Source organism: Coregonus clupeaformis, chromosome 3 (assembly GCF_020615455.1).
Source record: "Coregonus clupeaformis isolate EN_2021a chromosome 3, ASM2061545v1, whole genome shotgun sequence".
NCBI lineage: Eukaryota > Metazoa > Chordata > Actinopteri > Salmoniformes > Salmonidae > Coregonus > Coregonus clupeaformis.
In genome coordinates this window covers 28,824,758-28,841,770 of record NC_059194.1, presented here as the reverse complement: position 1 = coordinate 28,841,770, position 17,013 = coordinate 28,824,758, and the positions used below count along the sequence as shown (strand labels likewise).

Below are 17,013 nucleotides of genomic sequence, written 5' to 3'. Positions count from 1 at the left end.
ATGATAATGCACAGCCCCATGTCGCAAGGATCTGTATACACATACTCCCCAGACAAGTCACCCATTGAGCATGTTTGGGATGCTCTGGATCTACATGTACGACAGCGTGTTCCAGTTCTGGCCAATATCCAGCAATTTCGCAGAGCCATTGAAGAGGAGTGGGACAACATTCCACAGGCCACAATCAACATCCTGATCAACTCTATGTGAAGGAGATGTGTCGCCGTGGTGGCAAATGGTGGGTACACCAGATACGGACTGGTTTTCTGATCCACACCCCTACCTTTTTTTAAAGGTAACTGTGACCAACAGATGCATATCTGTATTCCTACTCATGTAAAAACCCATAGATCAGGGCCTAATTCATTTATTTCAATTGACTAATTTACTTATATGAACTGTAACTCAGTAAAATCTTTGAAATTGTTGCATATTTTTGGCCAGTATACATGAAAACAGTAATATTTGTATAGACAATGGTAGAGAATTGTATGGACTGAGGATTTATCTGATGTGGAGAAGGACAATCATAGAGTGATAGCTCTGGACTCATGAGCGAAAAGGCGCTAATCACTGGACATTAACATCTGGGCTCCATCCCAGTGTGTGTGTGTGTGTGTGTGTGTGTGTGTGTGTGTGTGTGTCGAGTCCGACCCAGAAAAGAAAGCACATCTGGTTCAGTGGATCAATGAGAGGTTAACTCTTTGAGCACTGGCCAGAATCTCATGAATGGCGGACATTCACAGCAGGATTCCCGCCGAAACACACACAAACACACTTCACACACAAACCCTCCACTGGCATGGTTCTCACACAGGCTGGGCCCCACCTGGTGCTGTGTGTCGTGTGAGGAAGTTACGGTTTCCAAACGCAAACACACACCCACAAACACCAAAATACACATACGCACACCCACATACACCAAAATACACATACGCACACCCACAGCTCTTGGCGTTGACAGAATTGCGGCTAGACTGCACCTGGTGCTCTGTTTGAAAGAGGAAGTCTTCCCACACAAATCCCCACACACTAACTTCCACAAAATATTCTCCCAGCTATCACAATACATGCTTTTCAGTTCCATTGTCCCCCTAAGCCATTCTGATGATGACACTAGAGGAAAAACAGATTATTATGAATCCTAATACTAAAAGCTATATGGATCCTAGTGACAGGGTCAACAATGTAGGACCCACCAGGAAGCTAAGACCAGGACTGGAGACAAAATGAGAGATGAAAGGAAGGCTTTTGATGAGATTTATACTGACACACTGGACCACACTGAGACACAGTCACACCCCATATGATCCTGCAGATGACTCAGGGACGGATTCACTGAGCCATGCAGGACTATTGGCATCATGTGCTGCTTCTTCATTCGTAAGAACAGAGTATTTACAAAACTGTAATTGGTTGATAACCCATTCATTCTGCGTGGTTACAGGGTTAATTCCGCATGGTTACAGGGTTAAAACAGAAACAACTCAGTTTAGGTATTAATATCAAGTGGTTAAGGTTAGGGCTATGGCTTGGGGAAGGCTTAAAACAATATAATTAAATACAATACGCTGTTTCCATGAAGTATCGTCAAGTACTCTCCCTGCTTGCTAGAGAATTGTGAACTGCCATGGCGCAGTGGTCTAAGCAGCATGCTCTGGCTCTGAGCCTGGTGAGTTCCAAACGTCCGAAATCGCCGCCTCTTTCTTGTGACCAACATGTGCACAGACCCTGACATACCGATCTAGCTACATCCTCTCAATGCGACCGCACCCACATACCCTGAATATGGGTACTTGTACTACACACTCGTTACTACACGTTTACAACTACACCCTCCGACAGTTCCATACACAAAAAGCCTTTGAGGAGAAACTACACACTGCTATTGAAACGAGAGGAGAAGTCCCTCTGTCTGTCACAATGGGACCCTGGGGACCTCCATTAGAGGCCAGTCCGTCTGTCACTGCAGCACACGTGCGTAATGCCATTCCCTCACTGTCTTTCATTCTTTCCCTTCATCCTTCTCGCCCTGCCTCTGTCGTCCCCGTTCTACCCGTGTCACTGGAGCAGGGAGACGGATGGTACCCGAACCACGCCGAGAGAGAGAGACATGATGAACATGACAGAGTCACGAAAGGAAAAACGGACCAATAGAAAAACAGATGACCAGGACAACACCCGTGCTCTCCCATCATGAGATATAAGCTGTGTAATTCACCAGAGACACATAGCCTACACAAGAGGCATTATCACAAACTAAACCAGCACACTACCCACTGCCCTCTTCCTGTAGGGACTTTACTAAAATTATAATCACTGGCTAGGCTAAATTAAAAAGTGATTAAACAAATTAAAAAGGAGAAAGACGCCACTGAGTCTCTCGACATGAATCAAAACTAGAACACTGGCAGCCATCTTGGAAATCAAGATATACACAGTTAGTCAGTGAACAGGGAGGAGTCCTCTGCATGTAGAGTCAGAACATAACTTTCCATCCACACCCCAGAACACAGAGTGGAATGGTATTTCCTAACAAGTGCTCTGGGAATGAGGTTTGGGAATGTTTGACTAGAGCTGCTGCCACAGGCACACAGACAGCCACACAGGGCGAGGTCACGGTTGGCCATGTGACTCAGACATGGCATGGAACCAATCAGGGTTCAGAGGACAACAGGAAGTGAGAGGTCAAGCGCTGACCCCTGGAATTCCTTTTTTTACTTTACTCTTTGACTCATTCCCCCTTTTCTCTCTTTCCTTCCCTCTGTTCCATCCTCCCCCTTCCACTCCCTCACCCCCCCCCCTCTTTTCCACCCCCCTCTCTCTTCCTCTCTCTCTGTCATCCGGTTCCCCACCACTTCCTATCTCACTATGCTATTACTCTACCTCTGGTATCTATTTTTATCTGTCGGTACTCTCCTCTACATCTGTCAAAACCACCCCATCCCCTCTTCCCCTCTACCCCTCTTCCCTCTCTCCACTCCTATCCATCCATTCCCTCTCTCCCTCATTCTCTTGTAGAACATTGCTTCCCTGCTGATCTTGTTTAGTAATTGGAAGTCAGAGCGAGGGAGACTGCATTTACTATGAAATATTAAGGCACTCCCCCTCTCCTTCATTTCCTCCCCTCACTGGCTAGCAGGACGACAGTTACATGAGCTATCTACTATACCACACACATCCTAAGAGAGGGATGAGGGTCAACAACACTAGGCTTTAGGAGAAACACTGCATTGCTACGTCAGCAGGCTCAATTGGGTAAGCAAAGTCAATAAAGACCACGATCTTAGGATAAAACCTTCACCGTCACTGGTTATAACCTAATACTTACAGACCTATGTCATTGGTCAAGTGATTTTCCCATTACTTTATTGGCCAATATCCTGTCTCCTCCCCCCAGTGCCCTCACCTCAATGGCTGAGTTCATTAGGTGCTTCCTGTTGAGCGTCATGCTGAGGGTGTTGTTGTGACTCATCATGGGCGTCTTGACAAACACAAAGTCACTTCGGCTGGAGATGGTGGAGTAGCAGGGTCTGTAGGTCCGTGTTCCTGGGGGGTCCTGAGCCCCTCCCACCACCTCCATGTAACGGATGGGTCCGTCTGTGTTGAGCTGCAGGTGGAGGTCCTTGCTGGGTCTCTGATGGTGGGCCCTGCTGGGCCGGTGGTGGCTGTAGCAGCAGCCTGTCCCTCCAAGGTCGCTGCGGTGGCGGAGGCATCGCACCATGAGGATGAGGAAGGTGAGGAAGAACACGGCCGAGACGCACGCCAGCGAGATGATGAGGTACAGGGTGATATCAGGCATCCCGGTGTGACGCATCACAGACATCTTCCGGTTGTCCGTGGCGGCGTCGCTGGCGCCCTTCTCCTCCACGGTTACTGTGATGGCCACAGTGGTGGAGAGAGTGGGCTTGCCGTTGTCCTGGACGACCACGATGATGTCATAGGCGGAGCCGCCCTCCTCCTCGGCTAGTTTGCGGGCGGTGCGGAGCTCCCCAGTGTGGGGGGCAATGCGGAAGAGACCAACGTGTGGCCCTGGGGCGATGGAATAGAACAGCCAGGCATTATGTCCACTATCAGGGTCCACCCCTACTAGTTTATTAATGAGATGACCCGGCCCAGCCGACTGGGGTACACTGAGCTGCAGCCCCGTATCCTGGGGGAAGGGGGGGTACACGATGAGGGGCGCGTTGTCGTTAAGATCCACTACGAACACATGCACGGTGACGTTGGCGGTCCGGGGGGGTGCCCCGGCGTCTCGGGCCTGCACCTCGATACGGAAGGCATTGAGGGTCTCGTAGTCTAGGGAGCGCATGCTGTAGATGTGTCCAGTCTCTGGGTTGATGTAGACATAGGAGGAAATGGGGGAGCCCTGGACCATGCTGGGCAGGATGGAGAAGGAGACGCGGGCGTTGTCCCCCGTGTCCGGGTCAGAGGCCATCACCATGGTGATGGGGGTGCTGGGGGCGTTGTTCTCGGGGACGTCCACGGAGTAGGAGGGCTGGGAGAATGAAGGAGCGTTGTCGTTCACGTCTGAGAGTTTGACCACGAAAGTCGTCCGTGACGACAGGGGAGGGGAGCCCGCGTCAGTCGCCATGATGACCACAGTGTACTCGGCCATGCTCTCTCTGTCCAGGTTGCCATCGGTGATGAGATTGTAGTGCTCACCAAAGGCAGAGTTGAGTTTGAAGGGCAGGCCAGACTGGACCTTTAACGTCACCTCCCCGTTCTTACCAGAGTCCAGGTCCCTCGCACTGATGAGGGCGATGACTGTACCAGGAGCTGCATCCTCTCTGATGGGATTTTTCAGTGAAGTCAACGTTACCTCTGGAGAATTGTCATTCACATCAGTGACGTCAACTATGATGTTACAGGAACCCTCCATGGCGGGGGTTCCCCCATCCCTGGCCTGCACAGTGATGTGATATACATTCGCTGTCTCATAATCCACCTGGCCATTCACACGGATCTCCCCGGTTTTAGAATCCACGCTGAATAGCTTGAGCACACGTTCCGGCGTGTATTTACTAAACAGGAAGGAGATCTGACCATTCTGACCGTAATCCGCGTCGGTCGCGTTCAGTTTCGTTACTAAAGTGCCCGGTTCAACATTCTCCAAAATGCTAACTTTTTTCACCGGCTCTTCAAAGACGGGCGCATTGTCATTGACATCCAGAACTTTAATGAGTAAAAGAGTGGAGCCAGACTTCTCCGGCTGTCCCCCGTCTACCGCAGTGAGCAACAGGCGAAACGAGGCCTGCGTCTCCCTATCCAAAGCCTTCTCTAAAACTAATTCCGGGATCTTACTCCCGTCACTTTTCGTTTCCACATTCAAAACAAAGCAGTCGTTGGGTGCGAGGTGATAAGTGCGCAGAGAGTTGATACCCACATCTGGGTCGTGCGCACTCTCCAGTCGGAACCGAGTGCCTGGCGCGGCCGCCTCTGATATCTCCAAGGAAATATTCTTATTGGAAAACTGCGGCGCATTGTCATTCACATCCACAATATCCACAAGAACCCGATGTATTGCTAAAGGGTCCTCAAGTACAATCTCAAGATGTAGTGAACAAGTTGGACTTAATTCGCACATGTGTTCCCTGTCAATTGTCTGTCTAATAACAAAATCCCCAGTCGCCTGATTTACCTCGAAGTACTGCGCGTTAGATTCCGAGACCACCCGCAATTTTCTCTGAATTATCCTTTGAACGGTGAGACCCAAATCCTTAGCGATATTCCCGACCACAGCCCCTGGTCTGAGCTCCTCCGAAACAGAGTAGCTGAGCTGCGCGGTCGCGCCGGTAAAGCACGCCAGGGAAAACCATAGCCTCAGCACTGGCCACCCTCCGTAGCCTTTCCTCGGTCTGGATTCCATTATGAGGGATCCGCGGGGTCCGGGGGATGGAAAATGTTAAAAGTTCTTATTTTACCGTAACTCATCTATAGTCTCGGGAAAACGACGCTACCAGTCCATCGGTAAACACTTCCGTTTAAGAAAAAGTGGGGTGGGAAGTTTAGAAGTTATCATGACGCCCTAATTCTATAAGGAAAAATATAAAAGAGGAAAAGTAAAACTCCATGAAGGATCGACTAAAACTCTCCCCACTCGTCTCCTCTGCTCTGCTCCTCTCTGGGGCGGGGACACAGACACAAAGACCCGTTTCCTATTGGCCGAGAAGCCGGGACTCGCTCCCCATACAGAACTCTCTCACAAAGCAGAGAGTGAGTAAAAACGTTTTAGAGGCACTTATTTTGCACTTACAATCAAGTTGGAGACATGATACACGCTAAAGACATTACTTTTAGAGCAAAACCATTCAGAATGCACAACGAAGAGGCCATGGAACGCAAAAAATAAAAACATTTTTGCAAGAAAGCTACTCATGCCATTTCCAAGCGCTTAATGCACAGACCGGCACAAACAAGGGGGGGTATAAACCACAAGAGTAAGTATGAACTTGTTGCTATGTCAACGAACGGAACTACTTACATTGAATATAAGCAAAGTTACGAAAAGTAACTGATGGACTCATGGTAAAATTGCAATGATAGTCTTAGCCGCAAGGCGGCATGATTATCAAATTATTTACTTTCCAGAGGTGTTGATAACGCTTATTTACTTTCCAGAGGTGTTGATAACGCGTGAACCACGTGTCATTATGTAAACCCGAGATTGATCTTGGCAAGGAGGCGGCAATGTCATCGATAACCAATATAACAACCATTGGCCTACTTACATCTCCTTGTATGTGTTAGGCCCAGTGGCGACCCGTCACTCAGGGCAGGTGGGGCTCTGTTTTGAGCCCCACATTTTTAGCAAAATAAATATATAATAATAATAATAATAATAATACATATTAATTTTGGGGGGCTTGCCTGTTTTGCATGTTAATTTGCTATTAATACGTGTCACATATCAGTTTGCAAACAATGTAAAAAAAACAAAAACATAATTGAGTTAATAAAGCAGCATACAAACATGGTCTCTTTTTTGATTTCTTGAGTAAGGCAGCTCCAAAATGCATGTGTTTCAGCCTAGCTCAGTACTTTCAGTGGTGGTGGGGCAGCCAGCGGAAAATACAGAGCGTAGGGGTTGGTATTGTTCTCTAGTTGTGCCATGATTAGCTCAGTGTTCTGTCACTCATGGGGACAGTATGTCACCGCCAAGTATAAGGATAGAGCTCGAAAATTCAAGCCCCTTGGGGGCTGCCATAGAGTTACATTAGAAGTGCTCATCAAAGAAGGCTCAAGGTCATTGGCCACAGGTAAGGCCCTAACAGTTTGTAGGCCCTAACAGTAGGCCCTAACAGTTTGTGAGCCCCGTTTGTCACCGTTCTAGTGCAATTAATGTAGTGTTTAGTGTTGTGTTGTGTAGTGCCTTTGCTGGCATGCATCCCACTAGTTTTTTGTTGTTGTTGCCCCACCAAGATTGACATGCTAAAATTGCTACTGATTAGGCCTACTACAGCAGATAATGAATGACATATGCACTTATCACGTTTGATCCAGTGCAAATTACTACTGCGACATCAGTTACAGTCATGACGCAAGTGGCACTATGCTGTCAATTCCTCCCATATGTTTCTAGTTTGACCAGCTGTTTTCAGCAACTGATATTTTATTTTTTGTTTGCCATATTGGCAGGTTTGCTAGCAACAAACTATACTGAACAAAAATAAACAGACATTTTCCATACGCACAAAAAGCTTATTTCTCTCAAATTTTGTGCACACATTTGTTTACATTCCTGTAAGGGAGCATTTCTCCTTTGCCAAGATAATCCATCCACCTGACAGGTGTGGCATATCAAGAAGCTGATTAAACAGCATGATCATTACACAGGTGCACCTTGTGCTGGGGACAATAAAAGGCCACTCTAAATGTGCAATTATGTCACACAACTCAATGCCACAGATGTCTCAAGTTTTGAGGGAGTGTGCAATTGGCATGCTGACTGCAGGAATGTCCACCAGAGCTGTTGCCAGATAATTTAATGTTCATTTCTCTACCATAAGCCGCCTCCAATATCATTTTAGAGAATTTGGCAGTACGTCCAACCGGCCTCACAACCGCAGATCACGTGTAACCACGCTAGCCCAGGACCTCCACAGGCTTCTTCACCTGCGGGATCGTCTGAGACCAGCCACCCGGACAGCTGATGAAACTGTGGGTTTGCACAATTGAAGATATTCTGCACAAACTGTCAGAAAACATCTCAGCGAAGCTCATCTGTGTACTCCTCATTCTCACCAGGTTGTTGACCTGACTGCAGTTCAGCGTCGTAACCGACTTCAGTGGGTAAATGCTCACCTTCGATGGCCACTGGCATGCTGGAGAACTGTGCTCTACACAGAAGAATCCCGGTTTCAACTGTACCGGGCAGATGGCAGACAGCATGTATGGTGTTGTGTGGGCGAGCGGTTTGCTGATGTCAATGTTGAGAACAGAGTGCCCCATGGTGCCAGAAGGGTTATGGTATGGGCAGGCATAAGCTACGGACATTGAACACAAATGCATTTTATTGATGTTATGGTATGGGCAGGAATAAGCTACGGACAATGAATACAAATGCATTTTATCTATGGCAATTTTAATGCACAGAGCTACCGTGATAAGATCCGAAAGCCCATTGTCGTGCCATTCGTCCGCCGCCATCACCTCATGTTTCAGCATGATAATGCACAGCCCCATGTTGCAAGGATTTGTTCACAATTCCTAGAGGCTGAAAATGTCCCAGTTCTTCCATGTTTGGGATGCTCTGGATCGACGTGTACGACAGTGTGTTCCAGTTCCTGCCAATATCCAGCAACTTCGCACAGCCATTGAAGAGGAGTGGGACAACATTCCACAGGCCACAATCAACAGCCTGATCAACTCTATGCAAATGAGATGTGAAATGCTGCATGAGGCAAATGGTGGTCACATCAGATACTGACTGGTTTTCTGATCCATGCTAATACCTTTTTTTAAGGTATCTGTGACCAAGTAATGTATTCCCAGTCATGTGAAATCCATAGATTAGGGCCTAATACATTTATTTCAATTGACTGATTTCTTCATCTGAACTGTAACTCAGTAAAAAATTAATAATAATAATAATAAGCCATTTAGCAGACACTTTTATCCAAAGCGACTTACAGTCATGCGTGCATACATTTTTAGTGTATGGGTGGTCCCGGGGATCGAACCCACTACCTTGGCGTTACAAGCGCCGTGCTCTACCAGCTGAGCTACAGAGGACAACTAAATGTTGCATGTTGCATTTATATTTTTGTTCAGTGTATTTAGCTGGCTTGTAGCCTTGTGTTTGATATGCTCCGCCTCGTCCTGCTGCGTCATCAATTACTTCCAAGGTAATATAGGCTATAGAACGTTGGTTGGTGGATCTCCACTCACTGATTATGACATCATAGCCTATAGGAAAACTCAACTCTGAATCCTCATGATAGGACGTCATATTAAAGGCACTAGAGTCAGGAATCATAATCCTTACAATGCTACAGTTCACCGCTCACCTGCTGGCTCTCAAAGGTCCAGGCGCTGTCGGGTAAAGATGCATCTAGGACATTGATCATCTCCTTAAAGTCAGTGGTGCTGCTGGGCTTAACGAAGGTGAAATCACTGAACTCTGACATGGGAGAGAGACAGGACCTGAAGGACTGACTCTGAGACAACATGTCCCCTCCCAGGACCTCCACGTACTTAATAGGTCCGTCAGTGTTGAGCTGGATCTGCAGGTTTCTGTTGGGGTTCTTGTAGCCGTCAAAGTCCTCCCGTCTCATGCAGCAACTACCGCTGCTCCTGCTGTTTCTAACGCACTTGACCGCTAAGATGATAAAAGTCACCAAAGACAGCACGGATACTGAGGCCAGAGAGAGAATCAAATACAGGGTAATTCTCCCGCTTTTCTTGCTAGGCTCTGGCGCTTTCTGCCGGAGGTCCAAGATGGGTTCTTGGAGCCTGTCATCTACCAGTATGGTCACTGTGACCGTGGCGGACTGGACCGGCTCCCCGTCATCCTGTATCTCTATAAGCAGTCTCTGAGAGGAGTCGTCCTGCTCGGACACAGCGCGTTTAGTCCTCACCTCCCCTGTGTAAAGATTGACACTGAACAGAGACGCGTCTGTGGCCTCCGCAAGCTTATATGAAATCCAGGCGTTATGGCCGGAGTCTGCGTCCACGGCCGTTACCTTAGTAACCAGGTGGCCTGCTTTAGCGGAGCGGGGCATCTTCTGGTGAGAGAGCGAGCCCAGGGCAGGGGAGGGGTAAATAACAGCTGGGGCATTGTCGTTCTGGTCCAGGATAAAAACATGGACAGTAGCGATGCTGCTCAGAGAGGGAGAGCCGTGGTCCTTTGCCTGCACCAGAATCTGAAACACCTTCAGTTTCTCATAGTCAAACGAGTGCATGCTGTAGATGCTGCCGTTGTCAGAGTTAATGTACACATAGGAGGATACAGAGACGTCCTGCAATTTGGAGTCTAGGATGGAGTAGGAAATCTTGGCATTATCTCCGAAATCCAGGTCAGATGCGGATACTGAGGCAAGCATGGAGCCTGGTAGTCCATTCTCTTTTAAATAGATATTATAGGAGGGCTGAGTGAATTTAGGGGGGTTGTCGTTGACATCAATGATGCTGACTGGTATAGTTTTCTTGGTAGTCAGGGGAGGGGAGCCCGAATCAGTGGCTGTTATCTCAATATTATACTCTGAGAAGCTCTCTCGGTCTAAAACACTGCTGGTGACCAGTGCGTAATTATTAGAAAAAGAAGGTTTCAGACTAAAAGGATGGCCTTTTGGAAGTTGTAACGTTACTTTACCGTTATCCCCGGAGTCTAGGTCCCGGGCTCCGATCAAAGCCACTACTGTGCCACTGGGAGCGTCCTCGCGCACCGGGCTCGGTTTGGAGGTGAGGACAATTTCTGGAGGGTTGTCGTTTAGATCTATTACCTCCACCTGCACGCTACAATGTCCTTCCATCTCCGGAATTCCTTTATCTTTAGCAGCTACATCAATTTCATAATTTGCAGCGCTTTCATAATCTAATTCACCTTTCAAAAACATTTCCCCCGTATCCGGATTAATATCAAATTTGGAAAGCACGGACTCAGGTGTACGCTCACCAAATGTGTATTTCACCTCACCATTTTGTCCTTCGTCATTATCCGTCGCTTTAAGTTTAACCATAAAGGTACCCTTTGGACTATTTTCGTTAATGGACACTTTATATACATTGTTTTCAAATAGGGGAACGTTGTCATTGTTATCAAGCACTATGATATTTATCTGTGAAGTCCCGGATCTGACCGGATTGCCTCCGTCTAACGCTGTTAACAGCAGCTGATAGACAGCTTTTTTCTCTCTATCAAGTGCTATGTCTATGACCAGTTCAGGGAATTTTCTTCCATTACGAAGCTCGTTTACTTTTAAACTAAAACAGTCATCTTTACTAATAGTATAGGACTTGAGCGAATTGCTTCCAACGTCTGGGTCCTCCGCGCTCTCCAGAGGAAAACGCATGCCCGCAACTGTCGATTCTGCTATTTTCAATGTGAGCTCCTTTGTTAAGAAACTAGGTGAATTGTCATTTATGTCGCGTATTTCCACCTCAATACGGTGCAACTGTAACGGGTTCTCAATGACAACCTGCAGAGGTAAAACGCAGCTGACGCTTTGTCCGCATAAAGTCTCTCTGTCTATTCTCTCATTCACGACCAGCTCGCCCTTCCTCGCATCCACACTGAAATACTGCTTACCAGCTTCAGAGGCGACACGCAGTTTACGGTCAAAGATCTCAGAGAGTCCCAAACCCAGATCTTTGGCTAGATTTCCTACCACAGAGCCCTGTTTCAGTTCCTCCGGGATGGTGTAGCGAGTCTGTCCGTCTATTGTACTCCACAAGAGAAAGAAATGATGCCACCAAAGAGCCAACCATCTCCAGTCTCGGTATCCCATTGTCTTTGTCATCGCTGATCCGTTAAAACACCATTTCTATTTAAATACTGTCCAGAACGAAGAGCTTCATATCAAAATACATCTCCAGTGTGTATAATCCATTTAGCATGTTTCCATAAATTTTGTATAGCAAAAATAATGTGTTGAGATTTTATTCCATCTCCGTGTATGTGAGCGCATCCCCCTCTCTCTCCTGCAGCTCTGATAATTGTAAGTGTTAGGTGTTGAGGCTGGGGGGAAGGAGTAGAAGGCAGGGGGAGTAGATCTCTTTGTACATTTCTGCATGCTATTGGTGCACAGCGTGTATCTCTAGCATCCAATAAGGGGCTAACAGAATAGATTCCTTAAAGCCACATCAGCCAGCCTAAATGTAGAGGTTTATCTGATGTACCACAACACAGAGAGCGGGTAAAAGTACTGTGTTTTCGAATATACAATCACCCTGTTAATATTGGCTCGTTGGAAATATATTATGGGCAGCCCATAACCTATAGATAAAAATGCGTAGACGTGTAAGACGTTCAAAAATATAGTATCCCATTGCGCACAGATATCATCCAAAATACTGCCATTCTAAAAGAGCCCGTGGATGGTAACACATTTTTGACGATTATAGTTTGCATAGAAAATCGACTGAGCTTCAATCAATCTGAAAAATATATATTTTACAGCAATTGTATTAGAATCTCTGTCTGCCCTCTTACACACAAAAACCACACAGTTCATTCAGCCAGGTCACTGTCCATGGTGCTGAAACCCATAAGCGTCCAATAGCCAGTCAGAAAGACACAGAATGACGCTACACAGCCAATACAGTAACTATATAGATTACACAATAGCTCTCTAATGGTTACAATCAACAGGGTAGCATAATGAATTGAATATTATAGAATTTTGATAAATCTGAAGGGAACCATCATTGCAGCATTTTGTTCAATGGGGAAACTATTACAATCGGGAAAAGTGCCGTTTGAATTAAAAGTTTCACTGCGACTTCAGTGGTAAAACTATTCATTGTTTATTTACAGGCTTTTGTATCAGGCATAGTCTAAAGGATAACCTACCATAATATTAATATCTTGCGTAAATTAAAATACTGCCAAAAGAACAAAGTTTAGAGTTGTGGAATGTTGAAACACAAAAAGACACGCATGTTGTGTGTATGTTAATATCATACCTCATAAAACAGTCTATATCCAATAATTCAATTTGTCACAATGGTACAGTTCACCGCTCACCTGCTGGCTCTCAAAGGTCCAGGCGCTGTCAGGTAAAGACGCGTCTAGGACGTTGATCATCTCCTTAAAGTCAGTGGTGCTGCTGGGCTTAACGAAGGTGAAATCACTGAACTCTGACATGGGAGAGAGACAGGACCTGAAGGACTGACTCTGAGACAACATGTCCCCTCCCAGGACCTCCACGTACTTAATAGGCCCGTCAGTGTTGAGCTGGATCTGCAGGTTTCTGTTGGGGTTCTTGTAGCCGTCAAAGTCCTCCCGTCTCATGCAGCAACTACCGCTGCTCCTGCTGTTTCTAACGCACTTGACTGCTAAGATGATAAAAGTCACCAGAGACAGCACGGACACCGAGGCCAGAGAGAGGATCAAATACAGGGTGATTCTCCCGCTTTTCTTGCTAGGCTCTGGCACCTTCTGCCGGAGGTCCAAGATGGGTTCGTGGAGCCCGTCCTCTACCAGTATGGTCACTGTGACCGTGGCGGACTGGACCGGCTCCCCGTCGTCCTGTATCTCTATAAGCAGTCTCTGAGAGGAGTCGTCCTGTTCGGACACAGCGCGTTTAGTCCTCACCTCCCCTGTGTAAAGATTGACACTGAACAGAGACGCGTCTGTGGCCTCCGCAAGCTTATATGAAATCCAGGCGTTATGGCCCGAGTCTGCGTCCACGGCCGTTACCTTAGTAACCAGGTGGCCTGCTTTAGCGGAGCGGGGCATCTTCTGGTGAGAGAGCGAGCCCAGGGCAGCGGAGGGGTAAATAACAGCGGGGGCATTGTCGTTCTGGTCCAAGATAAAAACATGGACAGTAGCGATGCTGCTCAGAGAGGGAGAGCCGTGGTCCTTTGCCTGCACCAGAATCTGAAACACCTTCAGTTTCTCATAGTCAAACGAGTGCATGCTGTAGATGCTGCCGTTATCAGTGTTCATGTACACATAGGAGGACATAGACACGTCCTGCACTTTGGAGTCTAGGATGGAGTAGGAGATCTTGGCATTATCCCCAAAATCCAGGTCAGATGCGGATACTGAGGAGAGCATGGAGCCTGGTAGTCCATTCTCTTTTAAGTAGACATTATAGGAGGGCTGAGTGAATTTAGGGGGGTTGTCGTTGACATCATTGATACTGACTAGTATAGTTTTATTGGTAGTCAGGGGAGGGAAGCCCGAATCAGTGGCTGTTATCTCAATATTATACTCTGAGGAGCTCTCTCGGTCTAAAACACCACTTGTGACCAGTGCATAATTATTAGAAAAGGAAGGTTTCAGACTGAAAGGATAACCTCGTTGGAGCTGTAAGGTTACTTTACCGTTATTCCCGGAGTCTAGGTCCCGGGCACTGACCAAAGCTACTACCGTGCCACTGGGTGCGTCCTCACGCAGAGGACTTGGTTTGGAGGTTAAAATGATTTCGGGATAGTTATCATTTACATCTTCTACATCTACCTGCATACTACAATGCCCCTCCATTCTAGGGCTACCTTTGTCTTTCGCACTGATGTCAATTTCATAATTTGCAGCGCTCTCAAAATCTAATTGCCCCTTTAAAATGATTTTTCCTGTTAGAAAATCAATCTCAAACACAGATAGCACCGAGTCTGGCGTATGGACACCGAACGAATATTCTATCTCTCCATTCTGTCCGTCATCGGCGTCTGTCGCTCTAGGATTAACTATGAAAGTGCCCTCTGCACTATTTTCACTTACAGAAACTTTATACACTGGATTTTCAAAAACTGGAACATTATCATTTGCATCGAGAACTGTAATAGTTATCTGCGAGGTTCCGGATCTCACTGGGTTGCCCCCGTCTAGAACTGTTAATAATAGCTGATGGACAGCTTTTTTCTCTCGGTCCAGAGCTTTGGCCAGGACTAGTTCTGGTACCTTTCTGCCGCCAGAGAGTTCTTTTACCTTTAAAGTAAAACATTCATCTTTACTAAGTATGTATGATTTTAGAGAATTACTCCCCACATCTGGGTCTTGTGCGCTTTCCAAGGGAAAACGTACACCTGCCGCAGTTGATTCAGCTATCTCTAACGGGTGTTGTTTGGAAGGGAAATTTGGAGAATTATCATTTATATCTTGTATTTCAACCTCGACACGAAACAGATGTAACGGGTTCTCAATAACAACCTGCAGAGGTAAAACGCAGCTGGCGCTTTGTCCGCATAAAGCATCTCTGTCTATTCTCTCATTCACGACCAGCTCGCCCTTCCCCGAATCCACACTGAAATACTGCTTACCAGCTTCCGAGGCGACACGCAGCTTACGGTCAAAAATCTCAGAGAGTCCCAAACCCAGATCTTTGGCTAGATTTCCTACCACAGAGCCCTGTTTCAGTTCCTCCGGGATGGTGTAGCGAGTCTGTCCATCTATTGTACTCCACAAGAGAAAGAAATGATGCCACCAAAGAGCCAGCCATCTCCAGTCTCGGTATCCCATTGTCTTTGTCATCCCTGATCCGTTATAACACCATTTCTATTTAAATACTGTCCAGAACGAAGAGCTTCATATAAAAATACATCTCCAGAAGCATATGCCAATTAGCATTTTTCTATTAATTTTGTATCATGGTAACGATAAAGTGTTTAGATGATATTGTGTCTCCGTGTGTGTGAGCGCATTCCCCCTCTCTCATCCAGCTCTGAGTATTGTAAGGGTTACGGTGCTGAGGCTGGGGGGAGGGAGTAGATCTCTTTGTACAGTTCTGCACACTATTGGTTCACATTGTGCAGCTCTAGCATCCAATAAGGGGCCAACAGAATAGACTTCTTAAAGCCACAGCAGCCATGCTCTGCCTAAGCACTTTAACTGGCATAGAGAGAGGGAGAAGATAAAGTGACTGTGTTTTTCATTATACAATATAGCATAGGGGAGAGTGGGGTAAGTTGAGCTAAAGGGATAAGTTGAGCTGCCCTTGTTTCTAGGAAACCATACACAAAAAGCATAATTTGACCAAATGTTTAAGAAAAGGTTATCATTTCATGGAGTCTGTGAAGGAAGAAACCACATGGAAAAAGTTGTAAGCATGTTATGTCCAAAAAACGGATTTTCACCAAGTCAAATAAATGTATTGTGTTAGAGGTTCATGATACTTGTGTCTAAACCAAAGCAGATAATTTTAAGATTGTTCTATTCATCAGTTAATATATCTATAAGCTTCAATATGAGGTCCTAAACCTAGCATGAAAGTGCTTCCTTGTACAGTAGCTGTGTGGGCTAATATAGTCAAAATGTTTGCCTTGGGGTACATTGAGCCAATGGCTGTGCCAATGGCAAGTTGAGCAAAATCTATGTGTTTTCTTCCCAGGTGTAATGCAAGGCATTATTGCTGGGATATGAGGTAACAACAGGGCCTGGCCTATGCTAAAAGTGTTTAGAAAAGTGCAAAGTGTTTATTAGGTGTTAAATTCGGCGTTAAAATATGCTTAAAAATTATTAAAAGACAAAAAAGCAATTGTGATTGTGTTGAATTGTGTTTTGGGAAAAAAGATACACATGGTTTTAAAAAGGTAGTGGTAATATTTCATTCAGTACAGAAATGTGTATAGGCGCCTTAACTTACCCTGTCCAACGGCTCAGCTTACACAACTAAGTTTTGCCAAGAGACCAACCTTTTTGGACAAACTATGTTTTAAAAACGGTACTGTTTAAATGAATTTGGGTTATTACCTGGGATACACAACATTCTGAAATATATGTAGGTACTGTATCTTTGTTAGAAAGAATACTATATGTCCATTGACAGAGTGACGCTGAATATAAAAAACTGCTCAATTTACCCCACTCTCCCCTACTGTCCATATTGGTGGTAAAATAAATACATTAGT

At 46.1% G+C, this 17,013-nt stretch overlaps 1 protein-coding gene across 29 annotated transcripts in view; it reads right to left on the bottom strand.

Annotated features, from left to right (window-relative positions):
• The window catches only part of LOC121543844 (protocadherin gamma-C5), a 183,473-nt gene that overhangs the window by 11,998 nt on the left and 154,462 nt on the right, over positions 1–17,013 (bottom strand). The window contains exon 1 of one of the 29 annotated variants that reach the window (XM_041854016.2): positions 9,510–12,164. The exons of 26 other annotated variants lie outside the window; for them this stretch is intronic. In XM_041854016.2, coding sequence (XP_041709950.1) covers positions 9,510–11,960 — 2,451 coding nt within the window. In that variant the 5' untranslated portion in view covers positions 11,961–12,164. Of the gene's footprint in view, positions 1–3,409; positions 6,133–9,509; positions 12,165–17,013 lie in introns of those variants that run through there. 2 more of the 29 variants (XM_041853992.2, XM_041854004.2) reach the window with 2 other exon arrangements.